This window comes from Camelus dromedarius, chromosome 18 (assembly GCF_036321535.1).
Source record: "Camelus dromedarius isolate mCamDro1 chromosome 18, mCamDro1.pat, whole genome shotgun sequence".
In the NCBI taxonomy this organism is placed as follows: domain Eukaryota; kingdom Metazoa; phylum Chordata; class Mammalia; order Artiodactyla; family Camelidae; genus Camelus; species Camelus dromedarius.
In genome coordinates, this window is record NC_087453.1 from 31,660,439 (window position 1) to 31,682,965 (window position 22,527).

General features: G+C 37.4%; 1 protein-coding gene across 2 annotated transcripts in view; it reads left to right on the plus strand.

The window, feature by feature from the left end:
• Positions 1-22,527, plus strand: part of LOC105096266 (serine palmitoyltransferase 3) — a 150,909-nt gene that overhangs the window by 25,037 nt on the left and 103,345 nt on the right. For both annotated transcript variants that reach the window (XR_004131009.2, XM_031434252.2), the window contains exons 3-6: positions 4,402-4,556; positions 5,193-5,341; positions 15,220-15,344; positions 18,252-18,345. Coding sequence is in view for 1 of the 2 variants with exons in the window: in XM_031434252.2 (XP_031290112.1) it covers positions 4,402-4,556; positions 5,193-5,341; positions 15,220-15,344; positions 18,252-18,345 (523 nt within the window). In the remaining variant the exon portion in view is untranslated. The remainder of the gene's footprint in view (positions 1-4,401; positions 4,557-5,192; positions 5,342-15,219; positions 15,345-18,251; positions 18,346-22,527) is intronic.

The following is a 22,527-nucleotide window of genomic DNA, read 5'->3' on the forward strand; positions in this document are numbered from 1 at the left end:
CTGTCTTGAGTGACTGTAGAAGGGAAGTTGAATGAGTTGCTGGGGCCAGCAGCTTGCGTTCTTGCTGTGTGGGTGTCCCACCTCTCTACACAAGGGCAGTGCTCTTTCACTCAGGTCTTGCCACCCAGCACGGTGCTCTGTGCTGTGGGCAGTGCACCTGCTTCTTACTTATTAACCCAATGAAAGGAGGACGAAGAGGTCTTGGTTCCCAATGGATCACCTGGGGTATCAACTTCTTGTTGTCATTGACTTTTGGCTTTAAGATTCCTGCTTCTGTTCACACCAGTCTTCTCCATAGATGTTATAGTGCTATGATTTCCTATGATCTTATTTCTACACTAATCAGATCTTATTTATGTTCTATCTTTTATGTTACTTCAATATTCCTGATTCATTGATGATAATCTTAGCTGTCTTTCTAAGCATTTATAAGTTTATTTTTTGACAATATCTACTTTTTGTCATTTCACAGGTCTTTTAGGTAAGTGGTAGAATACATACAACACAGAGTCTGTTATCTTTATTCAACCTCCCCTGTTTTCTTAATATGAAAAATTAATTTAGCTGTCTTTACTTTGTGTTTCTTATTCCTCAAAGAACTGTTTATAAGACCATTATCCTTTCCAATAGAAAAGAAAACAAACAAACATATTTTATCATTATTCTGAGCTCAGCTCTAGTAAGAGAACCAGCTGTTTTTCAAAAGGAAATGATATAAAATGAGATCTTAGGTGAGAAGTGTCAATGTAGACACAAATGACAAACTGTATTTTATAATGATTCTCTCTTTATCTACAAATCCACAATTCTGCTTGCTATGGAATGAGCATTTAGTTAAATCAAGTAAAAAGAGTCACAAATTTGGTAATATTTTTCACAATAGGACATAGATATGTTATCTTCACTTCCTTTTAAACACGTAGCCCTACAGCATGGTTTATTGAAAAAAGCATTGGTTATATAACTGGGTACAATTTCCATTTCATCCACTCAGATTTTCTGGCTTCCTATTGATTTGTCTATAAAAGTTGGAGACACATATGTGTAACATTTAGAGATTTACCAATTACCGCATATGCAAGGTGGAAAAAAAAACGAGTGTTATATTGAAGAAAACAAAGCTACTTTTGAGGCTAAATTGCTAGGCTTTGCTGAACCCTCATTTACCCTATCTCAAAAATGATTGTGTCCTTGTGGCTGGGGTTCACTGTCATATCTAGCCTTTTGTGTAAGGAAGAAAACTAAAGATGGTAAGTAGGCCAAATGATAAATTAAATCTACAGATGGATAAAAATATGTCGTATTGTAATGCTTCTGTTTTTACAATGTATAATCCAGTTTCGTTTTATGATATAGTTTTTTTTTTAACATTTTTATTGATTTATAATCATTTTACAATGTTGTGTCAAATTCCAGTGTTCAGCACAATTTTTCAGTCATTCATGGACATATACACACTCATTGTCACATTTTATGACATAGTTAAAATGCTATGGGAGGCTTACCTGAGACTAGATTTCAGTGACCTTTGGAAGGTGTTGACCGCTCCTGAAGAAATCTCACTGGTGCTTAAAGGAATGCGTCAGGTGAAAAGACATCCACACAGAGGCAGGGAGCCTCACAGGTGCAGGGAAATAGGATGGTGCCCAAAAAGCAACCCTTCCTCCCTGGACCAGATCTTGAATTCTAGAGTTTCCAAGCTCCACCGTCCCTCTCAGGAACGTGTAGACTGCTGAGCTTTAGATTCAGATCTGAGTTAGTGTTCACACCACCCACAAAGAAATGGCTCCACGTGGTTAAAAAACTGGTCCATCCCTTTGTCAGAGAAGATTCAAGTACCTAAATAATAAAAGTTTCTATTGAGTATGGAGATCATTCCCTGGCAGAAAATCTACTCTGACCTTGCAGAATTGGATAGAATCCCTTTGTCTTGCCCTCATAGTATTTATCTCAGTAAAGAGCTAGCTACCCATTTCCTCATAGGTAGAAATTCTGGATCTCTGAGCCAGGAGCAAGATTGGGCAAGGTGGAATTTTTTTTCCCCACCTTCCCTTGGGGAGCCATGATGACACATCTTTGTGAAACATCAATGACGTGAAGCCTCAGATATTTTTCTCGAGTAAGTGCCAAGCTCCTTGTGATGAGTGCATCCTCCTTTGTGGTATGGCCATCTGTGAGGCTTAGTTTTCCATATTGTGCTTCATGTATTTTGTCACCATTGATGTTTTAGAGGGAAGCTTGGACAAACTGGGGCAAGTACCAGCCAGAGGTCACTCTAAAATGACTGTAGAGAGAATGGATGGAACTTGAGGTTGACCTGAGCTCAAGTCACTCATCTGGCTGGGTCTGCTTTTCCACATAAGTCCAATAGTTTGCGCTCTATGTTTTCTGTGCCCTCTCTGTCTTGGTGTTTTGAGTATCTTGTGGCTCCATGTCTGAAATTAATTTTGTGGACAGGATATTTTGATTATTTTCTATCCAAAACCAACTGTTTTCCTAAACCAACTGTTAATGTCTCTCTTAAATCAACTGTTAACTCTATTTTGAGTAAGAATTCTCATAAAATCTAAAATCATATTCCCATTCTGAGTCTAGAAATATTACTCACAGACATCCTCTCTCTTTCCTCTTGAAAGGATGAGTTTCTATGATGTCATTTCAAGTAAGAAATTAAAAATTAGAAATAGAACAACACAAACAATGTTTAGGGATATAGAGTAATCTACAAATCAGTAAAATGTCTAGAAAAATGTTTTTAAATCAAAGAGGGAATTAGAAAATGTTTTCTTAGAATTATGTAATCTTTTTTTCTCCAAAAACATATCCATTTCCTGTTAGCATAAAAGGGAATAATGGATTGTCATAATCTTGTAGCTTTAAATCATAATAAAACCTATATAAGGATATTTAGCTATTTGAGAGAAAATGAATTTGGTATGAAATATTCAGCTTACAAATGTAATCAGCAGAGTTGCTCATCCATCCTTCAAATTCACACGTGATAGCCCCCAGTGTGTGGTTATGAGCATTCTTTCTTATAGATAATCACCATATTCCTCTAAATATAATGACATTGCCAATAAAAACCAGATTCTATCATTTCATTCTGGACTGGACCAGCTCAGGAGATGAGTGGGTCAGACGAGTAGCATAAGAAGGTCTTCTACAAAGCCTTTCCCCAGGGTCTTCCTTGTTCCTTCAGGAAATCAGCTCCATTCCCTAAGGGGAAGGAGAGCAAAGGACTCAGAGGAGATGGGAGGAGGATGAAAAGCTCACTCCCTATTATTGAGTGGTTCCCTGCGGCCTCCAGGATAGTGTCCAAGTTCCTCCTATGGACACATCCGACTCCCATTCTCCGCACCCAGCTGACGTTGCAGGCCCACCCACACCACAGGGAATCGTAGGGGAATCAGAGAGGAAGCAGGGACCAGACCAGGCAGAACCTTGGCTTTGACTCCAAGTGAGATGGGAGCCATTATAGACTAAACTAAGAGGGATAGTCTCCACCTTGTGTTTAATTCTTACTCATTCTTCTCACATACACCCCAAAGTTCCAGCAAAGAGACCCGTTCACCCCAAGGACCCTCTCCAAGCATTCCTGCCTGTGGCAACCTCATTCCACCTTCAGTGCCCATCTCCAAGGCCCCTCCTACAGAAAGCCACTTGATTCCTCCAGCAAAATGTGCCTCCTTCCCTGGATTAAATCTTAACAAACACCCCAAGTACTTGGCTTTGGTCAAGTTTTGCATTCTCTACTTTGTACTTACTATTAGCAGTTAGATGCCAAAATCAGATGTGTCTTGCTCTGAGCCTCAGCTGGACGGCAAATCCCTTGGGCATAGAGGAGACTTTATACAGCAAAATAGTGCTGTGACTATGAGAGAAGCCAAGTGTCTCCATAGCTCTTCAACTCAGATTCTGGGCCCTCAGTCACCTGCCAACAGTTATACCAACAGAGCCAACAGTTTAAGTTCATCCCCATGTCTAAAAACATAACAAGTGGGGAGACTCACAGTCAATGAAGTTAAGACTGAATTATCATCCAACAAATTTTTTCCAAGTAAATTGCTTTAGACATAGACACCTCCTGTTACCCTTTGGATGGGACTGATAGGGGTTCCTTGTCCCCTGAATTTATGTCAGGACTTGTATGGTGCTGTCACCTTTGTGACCCTTATTTGTCACATTTTTCACTTACCCCACTAAAATGTAAGTTCTTTGGAAGTGGAATCCTCACAGAGGTAGTTGTGGACCCTGACTGTCCCTTTCTCCACAGAACCTTGCTTGGAATACTTGTAGATGAAATATTTTCATGGCTCCTTCAGGTCTCTTAGCCTTCAATTGCCAATGAACTACGAAAAGTGAGGGACCAAAGGTAAACTTCTGCCTCTGTTATAACAGGATTTTGTGCCGCTGTATCAAAACTTTGAGAATTTTTATACACGGAACCTTTACATGAGAGTCAGAGACAACTGGAACCGGCCCATCTGCAGTGCCCCGGGGGCTCTGTTCGATGTGATGGAGAGGGTTTCAGATGACTACAACTGGACATTTAGGTGAGGCAGCCACCTGGAGGGGCTTGGTTGAAAGAAAACCCTTTCAAGGAAATTCTAGCATGGGCACCAGATTACAGATTTGAAAAAATCAAGGCATGGAACAGCTGATCTTCTGTTATTCAGCCCTTTGCAAGCCCTCCTGATGCCAGTGGGGGAAGTCACAGTAATTACATGGCCAAGGGTAGCTTGTTTATATTGCAATGAAAGAGAGATCTGTGTCAGAAGGTGCACAGAGCCAGCTGGGAAGAGTCCTTTTCAGCTTTATTGACAAATTATACCCTCCTCCTTCTTGCTGCAGGAGACAGTGATGACCATGGCTCTTTCTCATTGGAAAGTTCTCGCTTAAATTTACACCAGAGCACAGGGGTCACAAACGCAAGCACCCAGGGAAAACCAGGGCTAAGTAATACTCCGTGACCCGGATACTTTTTTCCTGATGCTCTGCCCAGCTTCATGACGGGCTTACTCTCCCCTAAGGGCAAAATAATGTGTGGTAACAACGGTGCAAATCAAAATTAAAAAAGAAAATATATGACTTGGGCCAAAGCTAAGATCTCTCTGTGAGAGTCTTTTATGGGCACTGGGATGGCATTATGTGAGAAAGCCCCTTATGTTCACTGGCCCTTCTCTCTGCAGGTTTACTGGAAGAATCATCAAAGATGTCATCAACATGGGTTCCTATAACTTCCTTGGCCTGGCAGCCAAGTATGATGAATCCATGAGGACAGTAAAGGATGTGTTAGAGACGTACGGCCTAGGTGTGAGCAGCACCAGACAAGAAATGGGTATGTGCGGTCACTAGTTTGAAATTTTGTCCAGTCGGGTCTCAGATTCCTTGTGGCTACTTCTCAAATCCAGATCATGTTAGACTGTGTGCCTCAAAATGCTGTTACAAAACGAGAAAAGAAAAAGTTGCATGAAAGTTTTTTGGAAATTTCAAACATATGCTCTTACCAAGCAGTTTATTAATTAAGATTTTAATTCTCCAGAATAATTAAAAATGGTTCTTTTCTGACCACATTCTCTAAAACATTCTCTCTATTATGCCTCTTCCATCTGGTCCTTTTCTGGGTTTTTTTCTCCCACTTTTTTTCTTTTTTTGACAGTTTTATTGAGGTATTAATTGATATTCAAAGAAAAACACTGTGCTTATTTAATGTACATAATTTGATGAGTTTGGACATATGCATACATCTGTGAAAGCATCACCACAATCAAGGTAATAAAAATATCCATCACCTCAGGAAGTGTCATATTGCCCATCTTTTTGTGATAAGAACACTTAGCATGAGATCTACCCTTTTTTTCTATTTTGTTCCTACATAAAGTTTTATTTTATTTTTATTTGTTGAAGTCTAGTTGATTTATAAATTATATTAGTTTCAGGTGTACACCTAGTGATCCTATATTTAGAGATCTACCCTTTAACACAGTTGTCAAGTGCACAGCACAGTACTGTTAACTGTAGGCTCTATGAGCTACCAGAACTTATTTATCCTGCATGACTGAAACTTTGTGCCCATTGAACAACTTCCCATTTGCACTTGGCTCTTTCTCCCACTTTTCTTAATGATGCCCATCACTGATCTTGCTTTTGTGCTTGTGTATCGCCCATCTCTGCTACTAAAGCATATGGTTCATGAAGGGAGGAAGGGTCTTGCTGACCATTTTGTTGAATGAATGAATGATAAATGATGAATGAATGAACATGAAAGAGTGAGCAGACTGCCTATTTAATTCTCTTTTGGCTGAAACATTTTTCTCTTCTTCAAAGAAATAAAATCTCTGAGAAGCAAATTCTGCTCCCTCCACTTCAGGGAGAATGAGCAGACAAGCCTGTTCTGGCAAAGACCTTGGCTCTTCCTGGCACCTTGTCTCTCATATAGCATCTCATTCATTCCTCACAAAACCCTGCACTGAAGGGGCATCGCAGGTCATCTCAAGGAGGAAACTGAGGATCACAGTGACTAAGTGACGTGCATACAGTGCTGGATTCCCCGTCCTAACTCCCAGTCTAGCTCAGCTTCTCTACTAAGCAGTTACCCATCTAGGTTAATCCATGCAGGGCTCACCAGGTCAGTTTCAGGCCTGTCTAAGGATCAGAGGTAAATCTGCTGAAAATAGATTTACCTTTAACGAAAAATGAGTCACATGCCCCTCTTAGATAACCAGTTGGCTAAAGGACTATAAAAACATGTAATTATGCAAACCTGTGCAACAAATAAGAATTCAAATTGAACAAAGTAACTTCAAATTGAACAGAATAATAGGATACAACTCCTATAGCCTTTGTGCATCAAGTAATACAGCAAATGTATATATGGCTGCTTATTTTTCTGTACAAACTGGAAATTAATAGAGTAATGAATTATGGGAGACTGTGAAAATCACATAGTTCAACTTAACATTCCTGATTAGAAATAAAAGTGAGAAAAATAAAAAATGAAATAGTGATGGAAGACCAACCATAAAGTATGCCCCAGTTCTTGAAAAAATGAAGAAGGAAAAAAAGAAAAACAAAAAACAAACAAGCAAAATAAAACAACGGCAGATTACTTAAGCAATATAATCATTGTGTTCAGTTTGATATTCTTGTATTGAATGTTGAAGTATGTACTATGCCACAAAGTAAAACTCACTAAATTCCTAAAAGTGAAACCTGTAGGTCACATTCTTGAATCAAAGTGAAATAAAGCTAAAAATTAATAGCAAAAAATAGAAATGAACAAAAGACAAACAATAATATAACATAGTTTTAAAGTAGTGAAGAAAAGGGCACCCTTATACACTGTTGATAGAGTAAATTGGAGGGCAATTTGAAAATGTATCAACAGCAAGCCATTTAACTCAATGATTCCATTTTGAGAAATATTGCCTTGAAAAATTTGAATGTGTTCAGTGATGTGCGATTGAGAATGATTATTGTATTGTGAGAATAAGTGAGTTTCTTGGTAGCTCTATTTAATAATATTATTGATTACATAATATTACACACTATTATTTAGCTGTGCAAAATTTTAATGTAGTTTCATAGCACCTTGATTGAGAGCAAAGGCTCTGGGATTAGGTAGGTGGAACTCAAATCTTAGTTCTTCCTTTCAACTAGGTAGGGCCTGAGATAAGCTGTAAACCTTCCTAATCTTCAATTTTCTCATCTGTAAAATGGAAAATGCATTGTTAAGAGAATAAAACAAATTATAGAACAGTATGTATATTGAGTCCACTTTTAAAAATGTATTTTACATGAATATCTGCATTGATAAGGATGATTATATTTTATTGTATAGTATTTTTTATTTTTCCCATAATGATCTCATATTTCTTGAGTTTATTATTTTTTTTAAGTCAACAGGAGCCTAAGATGAAGACATAGTCTTATGAAAACTGTTACAGCTCTTCCGAGACATTGCCACTGAATCAGACCAGATTTTTCAATGTCCTGGAGGGAAATTACTATAGGTTATGTGGAGTTTTTACCTTAAACCACTAGTTTTTAAACTTCAGCTCATGTTAGAATCACCTGCAGGTTTTAGTAAAAGACATTGCTGACCCCACCTACAGAGTTTCTGATTCAGTTGGTCTGGAATAGGACCTGAGATTTTGCATTTCTAGTGAGTTCCCAGGTGATGCTGTTGCTCTGGGGACCACACTTTGGGAACCACTAGAAACTATCCAGAATGACTGATTTTCTTGACAAAATTAGTCCAAAATGTTCTAAAATTACATGACCTTCCACCTTGTGTGGAATAAACACCATATGTGCCTGGGATATCAAATTTATAAAAAAACAAAAACAAACCCTGGAAAGTAGGTGAGATACACCCAGAAAATCAGTGAAGCAAGTTGATTTGATTTTGATTTCTGAGTCTATTCTGACATACATTGCTGGTCCAGATTTCCAAATCCAAGAAAGGATAAACTCAGGCAAACCAGAGAGAAGCTTTGTTACCTTTTGTCAATCTATAATAGGAATAGAAAAGTGTTTTATTTGAGCCAAGCTGAGGACTATATCATGGGATACAGATTTAAGAAATACTTGAATTATGTTACACCAGACTACAAAATCAGGAAAGCTTATAAAGGCATAAACTGCAAGATTATTGTTAGTTATATGAGTTGTTTATCAATAATTATAGCTAGAGATGGCAAGAAGGGTGCTTGTGAAGTTTTTGTTGGGGTCCAAAATGGTTGCATAATTACAAGGAGAGAACTTGATCATAAGACTGCAGATAGAAGCTGCAAGCAGATACTATTTTGAGAATGGCTGGTGATGTCTTTGCATTTGATAAAGTTCAGATAATTCAAATTTTCAGTGATTCATGAATGCATATGAAACCACATCCACAATGGCCTCTTGGCTCCATTTTGGATGCCTGAACCACAGTTACTCCATTTTAATTTTTAAATGCATTCTTTTCCTTAATAGTTAAAGCAGATGTACAATGAATGTTTGACAGGCCACAGACAGATTATTCTAGTTAGCATAAAGTGCAAGTCAAATTACATAAATGTCAGAGTGAGTTTGCCATAATGCAATATGTGAAAATTTCTTCCATTACTTTCTCCCCTTCCCCCCAATTTTTGCTCTACAATGATGTGTAGCTTCTTGGTCTTTCTTTCCCCAGTCACTGGATGGTTAAGTGTGGATGTGTAGCAACAGTATACTATCTAAATACATATACTCTATAAGTCCTTTGTGCTGCCATAGTTTCACCCAGCAACTGTTCATCAGAAGTTCACTTCTAAGAGACCAATATAATGAATGCCACAAGATTAATTTTGTGCTAATGAAAGCTCATCTCTAGGTGGAGACTTTTTTCCTTTGAGAATGAAAGCCTTGTGCTTGATTCTTCATATCATATGTGTACTGAATAGTACACATACCTAAAAGCTGCCTAATTGAGAACATTCATTCAAATTATAATTGAATTTAAAAAGTAGTCTTGAAATATTTTCATCTTAAAAACATTATAAAGAACACATTGACTTAGGAATCAACATAACTGAATATCATAGGATATTCTTTTCTATTCTCAGGTTTCAGATGTGATTTTCATGTTAGTTGTAATGTGCAAATTTGTTGAAATTTCTATTTCTCAGTTTGAGAACATTGTCCTTAATCATTAGATAGTTTGTCTCCCTCTTTATCTTCTTGACAAGTTCTTTACTATCATTTAATTCAAATTACTAAGGCTCTTCCTGTGTTTCTTTCTCAAATATTTGTAACCAGATTCAGGGAATCTGAAATCTCACTAACCTAAGTATTGAAGAAGGGGCCAGCCTGAAGTTGCAAAATGTCTAACCTGAGGCATATTTCAAATAAATACCAATTTCAAATTGCTATGGGACTAGCAGTTTCAAGCAATTGCTACCAAGTAGAGATCTTGCTTTCTTTTTTAAAAAAGCAATTTTAATTAATAAGATTGTATGCAAATTGATGCTATTAATATGCTTAAAAGCAGTGGGTTAAATTAAATAGGCTATACACATTCGCCTCTATTAATTTTATCTTATTAATTTACACAGCAGAACCTTTCTTCACAGATAGTGCCTGTTTCTTTCAGACTAAATTATGTAAAGTCTGATTAATGAGATTTCTTTGCATTTCTCTCAAGCCTCTTTATTTTCCTTTAAGAGCATTGGTAAAGGAAGGTGGACTCTCAAAAGAATTGTCTGGGAGGAACAAAATGAAAGTTTCTGAAAGCCTTTTAGCAATTTCCTGATACCTGTTATAATTCTGACAAGGGAATTGCCTTTCTCTTCAGAGTGATAGAAATTACACTGAGGTGGGAAGCCCCATGAAAAAGACTGCAGGACTCCCAGGCAGGGCCACTACCCTCCTGCCAGCACCATTTGGTTCCCTGGCCCTGCGCCATTATCTCACTTTTTAAACTCTAAAACGGCTTACTTCTAGGAAAGTGGAACTTATCCCTAAGATTGTATTGGTTCCTTGAGCTAACTCCTGATTGGTCCATTTCCCTCACTTCTGGTTGGTCCATTTCTACAAAGCTGGTTCCTAATTAGTCACCTTTGTTATACCTTATTTGCATATGATGTTATAAAATGTTTCAAAGTCTGGACTGGTAGCCTATAAAAACCTGTGTAAACCTACAGATGGGGTCCAGAGCTTGGAATGTTAACTCCTCTGGACCAGCTAGTATAATAAACCTGAATTCTCCAACCCTCCAAGTGCTGCTTGGTCTCTCACCTGGATCCAGGTTGCTGTCACAACTGAGCTTATAACAATGAGCTGTAACACTGAGCTGTAACGCTGAACTATAACACACTTTGCTGCAACAACAGCACAGCCAAATTTCAACTAGCAGAGATATTTCTGCAAGTGAGTAATTTGGCCCTGTAGGTTCAACAAAAGCAAGCAAACATAACAATTTAATAAAATATGCCAATTCTTTTACATAAGGATAAGACTTGCCAGTAAAGTAATATCTGGGATGATTTAACAACATTGAAACTCATAGAATTTTAGAATGTGTAGATCATCTACAAAAAATTACATGTAATTATATATTATTTTTAATATGTGTATGTGTGTATATATAGAGATGGAGAGAGAAAGATTTCTAAAGAAAAGTACTAAAATGGTGACATTTGTAGAATCAGGGTGAAAAAAGTTTAAGGATTCTTTGTACTATTCCTGCAATTTCTCTGTACGTCTAAAATTACATCAAAAGAAAACGTTAAAAAAAAAAGAAGAAAGAGAAGGGGAAGGGGAAGGAGGAGAAGAGGAAGAGGAGGAAGAGGAAGGATAAAAGAAGAAAGAAGAAGAAGAAAGAAGGAGAAGGAGAAGAAGAAGAAGAAGGAGGAGAAGGAGAAGAAGAAAAGTGAAACATGAATTTATTGAGCCTGTGGTCAGAGGGGAGGCAGACAGCATCATTTGGTCCGCTTAAAAATTCTTCTCTTATCAAGACAATTTGTGACAGGAAAGCTGATCATAATTCTATGTACACACCTCACTTAAAGTTTTTGTTGGCATTAGATTCTAGTTATCTATTAATGTTTTAACCTGCCAAGAGGTGGCAAGTAGTTTGCTAAAAGTAAAGACCTGTGAAGTGGACAGATAAAAATTGTTCTTGCTATTTTACTGGACTTAATCAGGATAGAAGGTCTCTTAACCCAGCAGCAGTGGCCTATGTTCAGAGTAATGGTATGTTCTAGAACCATTTCAGACACCACACCTGGCTTCATTGAGACTTTTCTCTGAATGTTTCCCAGAAAAACAAAGCTCCTCAAGAGGTTTCGTAGCTCCATCACCCCTACCAGACTGGACACAAGTGGAATAAGAAGGAGAGCAGGGTATTCTAAGAGCTTTGGAGTGAAGAGCTGGAAGGTGGAATCTTTTAGGCAGAAGGGCTGATGCTGGTTTTAATGCAGGAATTACCAGTTCAAGCAAAGTGGCTCAGAAGTGGGCTGAGAGCCATGGTACAGTAGGAACAGCCAGATGAAACAGCTGGCATCTTACCATGATAAATGACAGCATACTTCTAGGTCAAGGCTAAGGAACCATTGACAAACAGGATATTTGGATGAAAAATTTCTTTACTCACCACTTTACCACTGGAAATTCAGAAGAAACCCGGTTTATGAAGACCTAATATGGCCACCTGCATTTCCTCCCTTCTTCCTCTCTTTGAGTCAGGCCTAGTGAAAGAGACCTTGTAGAAGGCAATTTCTCAGGCTGTTCTTAGACACCCCACTTCTCATTAGTTGGTTGGCTGTTTGATTATTTACAACACATCCCATATTATCCTAAGAACTTTTGAGTGATGCAGCTGTTATAGACAAACCCCTGGAATGGCAGATTTGGGAAAGATGTAGGTGGAGGAAGACATGGAGAAGATTCATCATCAACTTCTACTCATGCACTTACGGGCGACTAGGCCAAGACACAGTTTTCCCCTAACCTCCAGGCAGGAAAGTCCTATGGGGAAAGTTACCAAGTTGACAATGTTTGGACACCCTCCATCCTTGTTGGAAGCCTTCTTCAGGTATTGGTGTTTCCAAGCTGGTGTTCACTACCTGGTCACCTTGTTGCCCTGGCATCACATGGCTTCTTCCTGTACCATCTTCTCTGTACCATCCCCCACTCTAGACTCAGTTTTGTCTTTATTCTCCATCAAAAGACATCAGGCAACTCAAAAAGCACCTACTATGTATCAGTACTGCAGTAGGCACCATGGTTGCCAAGACAAATATCTCACACATGTATCTGCTCCCTGAGGGCTGTTTCTCTAATAAAGAAGATGGCCTCATGAATGTACCCAATTCAACTTAGTAAGTGCTGTGATCATTATATGATGATGCTTATGTGACCTCAGAGGAGAAGATGACAAAATTGAGCTGAGGAAGCTGAAGACAGCATCCGAGAATGGATGTCATGTTAGGTGGATCGCAAAGAGTGGGAGATACAAGAAGACCGTTCTAAGTGGGTGAAAGAGCCCTCCCAACGTCAGGGAGCCCTAAAGCAGCACCTCTCCCACCCTCTCCAGAAACTGCGAGGAGAGGCAGCCAGGGGCCACCCAGCTGTTCAGTGGAAGAGCTGGAGTCAGAACCAACTCTGCTCATGCCCAAGATAATTGTCTTTCCACCACTCGTTGTTGGAGCCATTCCCTTTGGGTTGCAGTGTCTGTAGATAAAAACAAACCTGACAAGTGATCATGCGCCCACATTTTTATCTTTAAATTTCAGTTTCTCTTTCTACTCTGTAACTTTGATAATAAAGTTTTAAATTACAGTTTAAATTTATAACTTCCCCTATTTTAAAATCTTGAGTTAAATTTCCTCTACTAGAATGTTTGTTCTATTATGTTTTCTAACAATTTAGAGGATACATGGATTCTGGTTTAAGAAGAAAGGACACCAGCCATCAGTTGTGACCTCTCAGGAAGGGCAAAATGGGGCCATCAAATGTCCTCTCTTATGTTAAATGCGAAATAAAACTTTGAACTCACCATTCAATGCCTTCTAAAGTTTAACCCCTCACCATTTAGCTCAATAAGCAACCAAATTTACCAATTTCAATAAAATTCTGGTATCGCATTCTGTATTGTAAAATATTTTGGTCTTTAGCTTAAAGAAGCATGTTTATTATAGTCTTGAATATGCTACCAATATTCCTTTAACTTAAAACAGAGTTAAATCTGAATCCCCTACATTCTGTGGATACGAATTACAGCATCTCTCCACTTGTACATTTTCTCATTCCATTAAGTGTATCATCTAGAGCAATAAAAATATGATGCAAAACACGTGTGTAATTTAATTTTTTCTAATAGCTACATTTAAAAAAGTTAAATAAAACAAGTAAACAATTTCATAATACATCCATTTGACTCATTATATCCAAAATGTTATGATTTAAACATATAATCAATATATAAAATATTAATGAGCTATACTGCATTATTTTTGTTGCTCTTGTACTGTCTTCGCAAAATGATGTATATTTTACCCCTATAGCCTATGTCAATTTTTAAAGTAAAATAAGTGGAAAAGAATCCTATCAAAACAGTAAAGTTGTGTTTATTGGAAAATATTTCACAGTACTTCAGTTTTAACATTAAAATATCTAAAATTAAATAAAATTTAAAACCCAGTTCCTCTATAGCACTAACCATATTTAGTTGGTGGTATCATATTGGACAATGTAGATCTAAAAGTGAGAGTGATGGCAAAGATAAAACTCTGGGGAGAATTCACATTTAATCTCAGTCAGCCTGAGGGGTTATTTATAAGAAGGGGTCAGAGTGTAAACACATAAAGGTAATAGAGTAAAAAAAATATGAACTTTGGATTTAGACTTGATTATCTCTGTTGCTTTTTATCTGTAACCTCTTCACACTCCAGTTTTCTTAACTGTAAAGTAATAATACCTGTGTTATAGGGTCTGTAAGATTAAATGAGATAACCTAACCAGTCAGCTTTGAAATATAGCACATTCCAAAAGTCCCATAAACTATACATAGATTCATTAGTATCAACAAAAGTCATGAGATCTGTTTGCATTTCAGTGTGGGGAACCTTTGACAGAGTTACAATTTCATAAATTATTTGTGGGATATAGGGTGGGAGGAAGGAGGAATTGTGGTATGTTTTGTAAATTTTATTGTATTACAAAGTATTTATCAGACATAAGTATACAGCTCAATGGATTTTTCGCAAAATAAACATAACCACATAACCAGCACCCAGATCTAGAAACAAAACATCTAGAGCATCTCAAAGCTCTCTTCATGCTCCCAACAAAAGTAACCACTATCCTGACTTCTAACACAAAAGGTTAGTTTTGTCTGTTTATAAACTTTGTATAAATGGACTCAGACAATGTGTATAAGTGTATATGTATCTGATTTTTCTTCTTTCAACCATATATTTGTGAGATTTTCCATGTTGTTGTATGGGACATCAGTTTGTTCTTTCTCATTGCTGTGTTGAATTGAACTATGTAAATACCTCCACAATGTTTTCATCCATTCTACAGTATATGGATATTTGTGTTGCTTCTAGATTGGGGCTATAGCAAATAGACCTGCTATGTGCACTCTTGTACACATCCCTTGGTGATGGATAAGTATTGGAATTTGAGTTTTTAATCTTGGACTAGGTGAAAAGAGGAGATTCACCCATTCTATCATTTCATGTGCAGGAACCTTGGATAAGCATAAAGAGTTAGAGGACCTTGTGTCTAAGTTCCTGAATGTAGAAGCTGCTATGGTCTTTGGGATGGGATTTGCAACTAACTCAATGAATATCCCTGCACTAGTTGGAAAGGTAAGACTTTGTTAACATAATTGTCTTCTGCTGTGTTATTCCTAAGAGGTATAACTCTGAGCAGATCCTCTGTTAGAAATATGACTGAGAAGTTTATTTTCTTAGGAAAAGCTGATTGAATGTCCAGCTTTTTAAATTCATATACCAGCTTAATTCAACAAATCTCTTCATCTTGATGTTCTGGTTATAGAATTGCAGCCCTACATGTAAGTCAAACTTCAGTGACAATTTACCAAAATAAATTTTTAGGATCCTGACTCACCACTTTCAATGTAGCAAATGATTATTAAGCATTTATTTTGACAAAACATTTACTTGTGTAATTCATTTACTTATTCATTCAATAAATCACTTGTTGAGACTCTACTAGGTCCCCATATGAGGCAAGATACAGGGCATGCAAAGATGAACAAGATTTCTGTCCTGTAAATTCATGTAGTCTACTGTCTCATGGGAGAAACAACACACCAAATAACATAGGATGAATACCACAGAAAAAGGTATGCCCATAAATGAGGAAGGACAACAAAATTGCCCCTTAAGTCTTCTTGAGAAAGGCTGAGATGCCTGTGCAAATTAAGTGATATGAGAACAGAATCTGTTTCTCATCTATTAACTAAGTTATTTCCTTAAGACATGGAAGAGGGAGCCGCATGTGTAAAGCATGGAGGTGTGGAAGAATTAGAACATAGGAGAGTAGATAAAGAGACCAGAGCAGGTAAGTAACAAATTTTAGAGTCTTGTACTATAAATCATACCAGAGTGTTTGAGACTCTTCCATAGAAAAACTGAGAGTTGGTTGGTTCATTTTAAGTAAGCAAGTGCCATAAGCAGATTTATATTTAAAAAAAATCTGACTCATGACAACTAAGTACAATATATGATCTTTGATCAGATTCAGCATTAAAAAAAAACTAGAAGGAAAGAAAACACCTACACAATTCATTAAGTTATTTTTAGGACAGTTGGAGAAATTTTAATTTGAACTGTATATTAGATGATAGGACTGTATGTATGTTTAATTTCTAGTGTGTGATAACTGCATTGTGATCTTGTAGGAAAATATCCCTGTTCCTAGTAGATTCATGCTAAAGAATTTCAGGATGAGTATCGAGGTTTGCAAGTAAATCTCAAATGTTGACCAAAAAAATTATAAATACATACACAATGTCTGGAGTATGGAGATGTGAGAATTTTGCTGGCTCTTGCCTCAAAAACTTAAAACATATCATGTATGAAATTTCTAAACTATGAAGGAGAACTCAAAGATTCTGGCTGGCCACAAAAGACAGATGTCCTTTCTTTTTGTATGTCTCTGTGTTTTTAGTGTGCTTGAGCAATTTTATAATTTAGAAATCTTTAAATTAATAAAGCAAAATAATTTTACAAACAGGAATTTATATGCAGTAATTTAAGTTGAACTTTTCTCTTTCCCTCAGACTAAACTGCCATCCCTACTTGTACAAATGCAAAGTTTTTAACTGTAAGGCAGTGATGCTCTGTCTAAATAGATATTAATACAGTGAAGAATGAGAATCAGAAATAAGAGCTTGTTTCCACATCTTGGCTATTGTAAATAGTGTTGCTATGAATACTGGGGTGCATATATCCTTTTGAATTAAAGTTTCCTCTGGATATATGCCCAGGAAAAGGATTGTTGGACCATATAGTAAGTCTATCTTTAGTCTTTTGAGGACTCTCCATACTGTTTTCCATAATGGCTGCATGAAATTATAGTCCCACCAACAGTGTAGGAGGGTTCCCTTTTCTCCAGCATTTATTGTTTGTGGACATTTTAAAGCTGGCCATTTTGACTGGTGTGAAGTGATACCTCATTGTAGTTTTGATTTGCATTTCTCAGATGATTAGCACTATTGATCATATTGTCATGTCCCTATTGGCCATTTGTATGTCTTCATTGGAGAATTGCTTGTTTAGGTCCTCTGTCCATTTAAATGTCCATTGATAGATGACTGGATAAAGAAGTTGTGGTATATTTATACAAAGGAATACTAATCAGCCATAAAAAAGAATAAAATAATGCCATTTGCTGCAACCTGTATGAACCTGGAGATTGTCATTCTAAGTGAAATAAGCCAGGAAGAGAAAGAAAAATACCATATGATATCACTTATATGTGGAATCTAAGAAAAAGATAAACTTATTTACAAAACAGAAACAGACTCACAGATACAGAAAACGAACTTATGGTTACTGGGGGGGAAAGGGGTGGGAAGGGATAAACTGGAAGTTCAGGATTTTCAGATACTAACTACTATATACAAACTAGATAAACAACAAGTTTATACTGCATAGCACTGGGAACTATATTCAATATCTTGTAATAATCTATAATGAAAAATAATATGAAAATGAATATATATATATGTATATGTATGACTGAAACAGAATGCTGTACACCAGAAATTGACACAACATTGTAAACTTATTGTACTTCAACAACAAAAAAAGAAAACAAGAGGTTGAAATATCTTGCAGAAAAGACCCCTGTTTTCCAGTAAGAGTACCATCCCAAATAATCCAGAATGGGATTGAAAAACCCCAGAAAATCCCTAATCCACCCAAAAGTTTATTAGTTTTCCTGTCAAACATCAATCCTTTACATGCTACCTAGTGCTTAACCAAGATCTTGAATGACCTTCTCTGCTGAAAACTATATGCAAATGTTTCAAAAAGATGCTATCCCTTAGGAGAATCCCCATCTCCATCAACTAATTTCTCTAGAGGATTTTATCCATATAGACACCAGTTGAACTCTTGGCCTTTTAAGATTAAAGAGGATTTGGGGAATCTGTGTTAGGCATCATGAAGTGTTTTCCTGCTCCCACATGTGTTTTCCCTTCACTTTATTTATCGGCCTGATTCGTGTGCTTCTTTTCTACACAGGGGTGCCTCATTTTAAGTGATGAGTTAAACCACGCATCTCTTGTGCTTGGGGCCCGCCTCTCAGGTGCAACCATAAGGATCTTCAAACACAACAGTAAGTGTCAATGTCTTTATCCAACATGTACTGCTTGCTTTTAGATAAAAGTAAAGATGATTGATGGCGCTCTGTCCTTGTTCTTCAAACTAGGAGCTTAGCCTAATGAAACATAGTTATGTTTATATTCACTATGGGCTTGGTAACATCTGGTGACCTGGGACAAATGGTTGAAATTCATTAAACACCCAGATTGCTAAGTGTAACCCAAACCCATTAGTGTCGCTGTTATTAGGGGTCTTGTGATGTTGCCTCTGAGAACATGACTGATCTCTTAGGCTGCGTGTAATTATCATAAGTTTAAATTGCTTCCTTTTTTTAACTCTATCTTGGAAAAATTTGAAGACTTAAATTTTGTGTAATAGATAAAAAGTGATCTTGTTCCTTAGCATAAGTACCTCCTTTTACCATCCCCTGCAACACGAACCATCTAGTCAACTTTGTTGATGTGCCCTTTCTGGCTCCAGGTTGTGAGGCTCGGTGCTGAGGTCAGGGTGGCATGGGAAGTACTAGGAAATACTTAGAAGGAGGTGCTGGTGGACACCTGAGATCTCCCGTCCAGCTCTGTGCCTGATTTGTTGCATCACCTTGTGTAGATCCTTTCATCTTTCTTGTACTTAGTTTTCCATCTGTGAAATGAGAGGGTTGATCTATATGATGTGTAAGGATCCATCTAGTTCAAAGTTCCTGATCCTAACTCTTCATTTCTGTCATCAGAACTCCCCCTTCATTCTGTGTACATGCATGTGTGTACATGCACGTGTACACATGCACACACACGCACACACACACACACACATTTCCTCTCTCTTCCTTCTGACCACTTTCTCTCCTGCTTTTCCTTTCCCTCTGCTTTTCCTTGTTCCTCTTCATCGGTACTCTCCCATTGTTCTCCAAGGAAGTAACAAAGACTGAAGTAAAGAGAAGAAAACAAAGAAGTGAGGGAGAAGGATTGTTCCAGTCTGTCGTATCACCTCACAGAAATCTCAGGCCAAGGACAGCTGTCCTGTGGGAGAGGACAGCAAATGCATGGGAGCATTCTAAAGTGAACCTCCTTTTCCAGCTTTTAGACTTATTTTAATGAAAAATCTCCTCTCTCACTGAGTGAGATGAGGCCTGGCTACATGTTTACTGAACCATCTTCAGCTGCTGTGCAAAGATGAACACCCTGGAGTGAAGGTCAGGGCCAGGCCCTCTATAAGAACCACACTTGAGGCCCCTTAGACCTACAGCTTGATGATGACATTTAGCTCAATGTTAATTCAAAATATGTTGGCTCCATTTCTTAATTTTGCATCAAACACTCAATCTTGGCTTTAGTCTTTAATAAACCAAGTTCAATTCTTCCAATTCTGTTTTATTTATTGCCAATTGTCACATCCAGATTCAAATTACATTTACAATGTTGGGAGTAGACACCTTTTAGGGGTTCAAGAAATTAATTTGTTAGGAGACAAAGGAACATGTTTTTGATGTTAGCATAATGTGCTATGTATGCCCTTTTGATTCTTTGGCAAAGCAGGTAATTGGTGATCAAAGATTCTGTCTACTTGAGGAAGGATAAAGGGAATAGTTGATAATTATTCAACAGTAGTGCCATCCATGGATATGGTTAAATGTGATAATCTCACTCTTGGAGGGAGACATTTATCAGTGTCAACCTCTCATTTCCTCACTCCATTCTACTGAGAGTGGTGGAATGCCATTACTCTAGGTACACAGTAGAAGCATCTAGGGAATATCTATGAAGGATCAATGACTTAACTCCCCTCCAGAGCAACTGAATCCAAATATCTGGGTTGGGACCAAGGCAGCTGCATTTCTTCAGAACTTCCTATGTTATTCTGATACATAATGAAGGATACAAGCTCTAGAAACTTATTTTCTAACCTCATTTAGTCTAGATTGACCTTGATCTTGCCAGTGTTCCCTGAGATATATCAGCAGACACACACTATCATATTAACTATCCTCACTCTTCCTCTCTCTGTGAGGAGCACTCTTTTACACTCCTGGCCTAAAGTTGGCTAAGGTTGGTAAGGGGAGCCAGAAAATGGAGAAAAATTGTTCTCAGCCAAAACTTGTTGAGCATTTATCAAACACTTCATCTGATTCAAGCACTATATTAGGCTTTTGGAGAACTATAAAAATGACATGGTAATATCTTAGCTAACTGAGACCTTATAATCTAGTGGGAGGGGCAAATATATACAAAGGTAATTATCATGGATTAAGGTGAAAAAGGACCATGATGACATGAGGCAGTGGTTAAGAGTAAAGGTTTCAACTACTGTACCTTTTCACTCCCACTGGAATAGTTAAATCTAAAAGATCAGTTAAAATCCAAAAGATGGCAACACCAAATGTTGGCAAAGATTTAAGCAACTAGCAAATGAGAGCAACTAGAACTCTCACCTATTCCTGGAGTGTAAATGACACAACTTTTTTGGGAAACTCTTGTAAAACTAAACATATCCCTGTACTATGACCCTGAAATTCCACAGCTCAGAATTTCCAAGAGAAATGAAAGCATATGTTCACAATAAAGGCTTGTACAAGATTGTTCATAGCAGCTTCATTCAGAATAGCTCAAAACTGGAAACAACTCAATATCTATCAACAGGTGAATAGGAAAATTAATTATGCTTTATTAATATAATAGAACACAATTCTATAATAAAGAGGAATAAATTAATGATACACACAACATGGGTGATACTCAAGAAATATTATTTTTAATGAAATAAACCATGCACAAAAGGGTACATACTATATGAGTTTGTTTATGGAAAACTCAAAAACTGATGAAACTCATCTATGGTGATATAAATAATAACAATACTTGTCTCTCCTGGAATGGGATGGAATTGGTAAAAAGAGGCATGGAAAACATTAAGGAGTGAAAAAATATTTGATATTTTGACTGAAGTGATGCTTATATTCTTATTAAAATTTGCTGAATTCTACACCCAAATCTGCATGTTTTCTTGTAAATAAGTTTTCCTAAAATTATAATTATCATAAAGCATATATAAATTTAACAGCATTGTTTTGGCATTTTAAAAAGTATAGACTGACCCAGGCATTTGTGTCTTTGTTCTATAGCCTATTAGTATATGGTCCTAGGCAAATTACTTAACCTTCTTGCATCTCTATTTACTAATTGCAAAAATAAGGATAATTATGATGCCTGAATCATTGTATGCTGTGGGAGGGATAGAGAGCACTTAGTACATACATGGTTATGGAAACTACTGATTTGTTTATACCTGCTGCGTTACTACAATTATTATTACCCTCATTATTGTCATCACCAGTATCACTAAGGGACAGTAGAGAACATTATGGTGACCCGGAAAAATGCAAAGGTCATGTCATCTTGGAGATTGCATGAAATGGATAACATTTGCTATAGACTTTGAACAATTAAGAGAATTCTAACCAGAGATGATACAGGACATTTCAAACAGAAGACTAATCTGGAGTGTGCAAAGACAGAAGGACCTCCAGTGTGCCCTGAGTGTGAGGCTGAACTACTGGAGAAGAACCTTGAGCCCTTGGCCAGTTAAAATAAGGCCACAAACATGTATATACAAGCTAAGGTGTATGTACTTCAAGAAGCAGTGAAAGGTGCTTAGGCAGCTCAGCTTTGTGCCATGCTGTTCCTTGGAGGAACTGACTTTGCTCAAAGCACTTAGTGGCCTTCCCATACGTCCAGTGGAGATGAAAACAAAAATACAAGCAGCTTTGAGTTAGGTTAAAACTTTGAACAGCATTGGATGGAAAATACTTTTTCTTATGGATTGTAAAGACCGACTCACCTCAAAGCAGTTCTTTACACCCTCTAATGACTCAGGAGCCAATTCCAATGTGTGGAGGGTTTTTCATATCACCAAACAATTCTTCAACACCAGCTGGGCATCCTACATACAATTCAATTTGCTTCTGACACTACCTACCTGGTGATAGCATCAGACTCCACAGGTTAAGGGCTCAGTCCCACAAGACTGTCCCCACTTCAGATGACAATTGCAAGTCCAAGTTGTCACCTGTGCTTCAGACTGACCAGCTAAAAATCAGACGTTCCCATAACCACCTCTTTGGGTTTAACTAATATGCCAAAACAGTTCACAGAACTCAGGAAACTAATTAACTTACTAAATTACCAACTAATTATTAAAG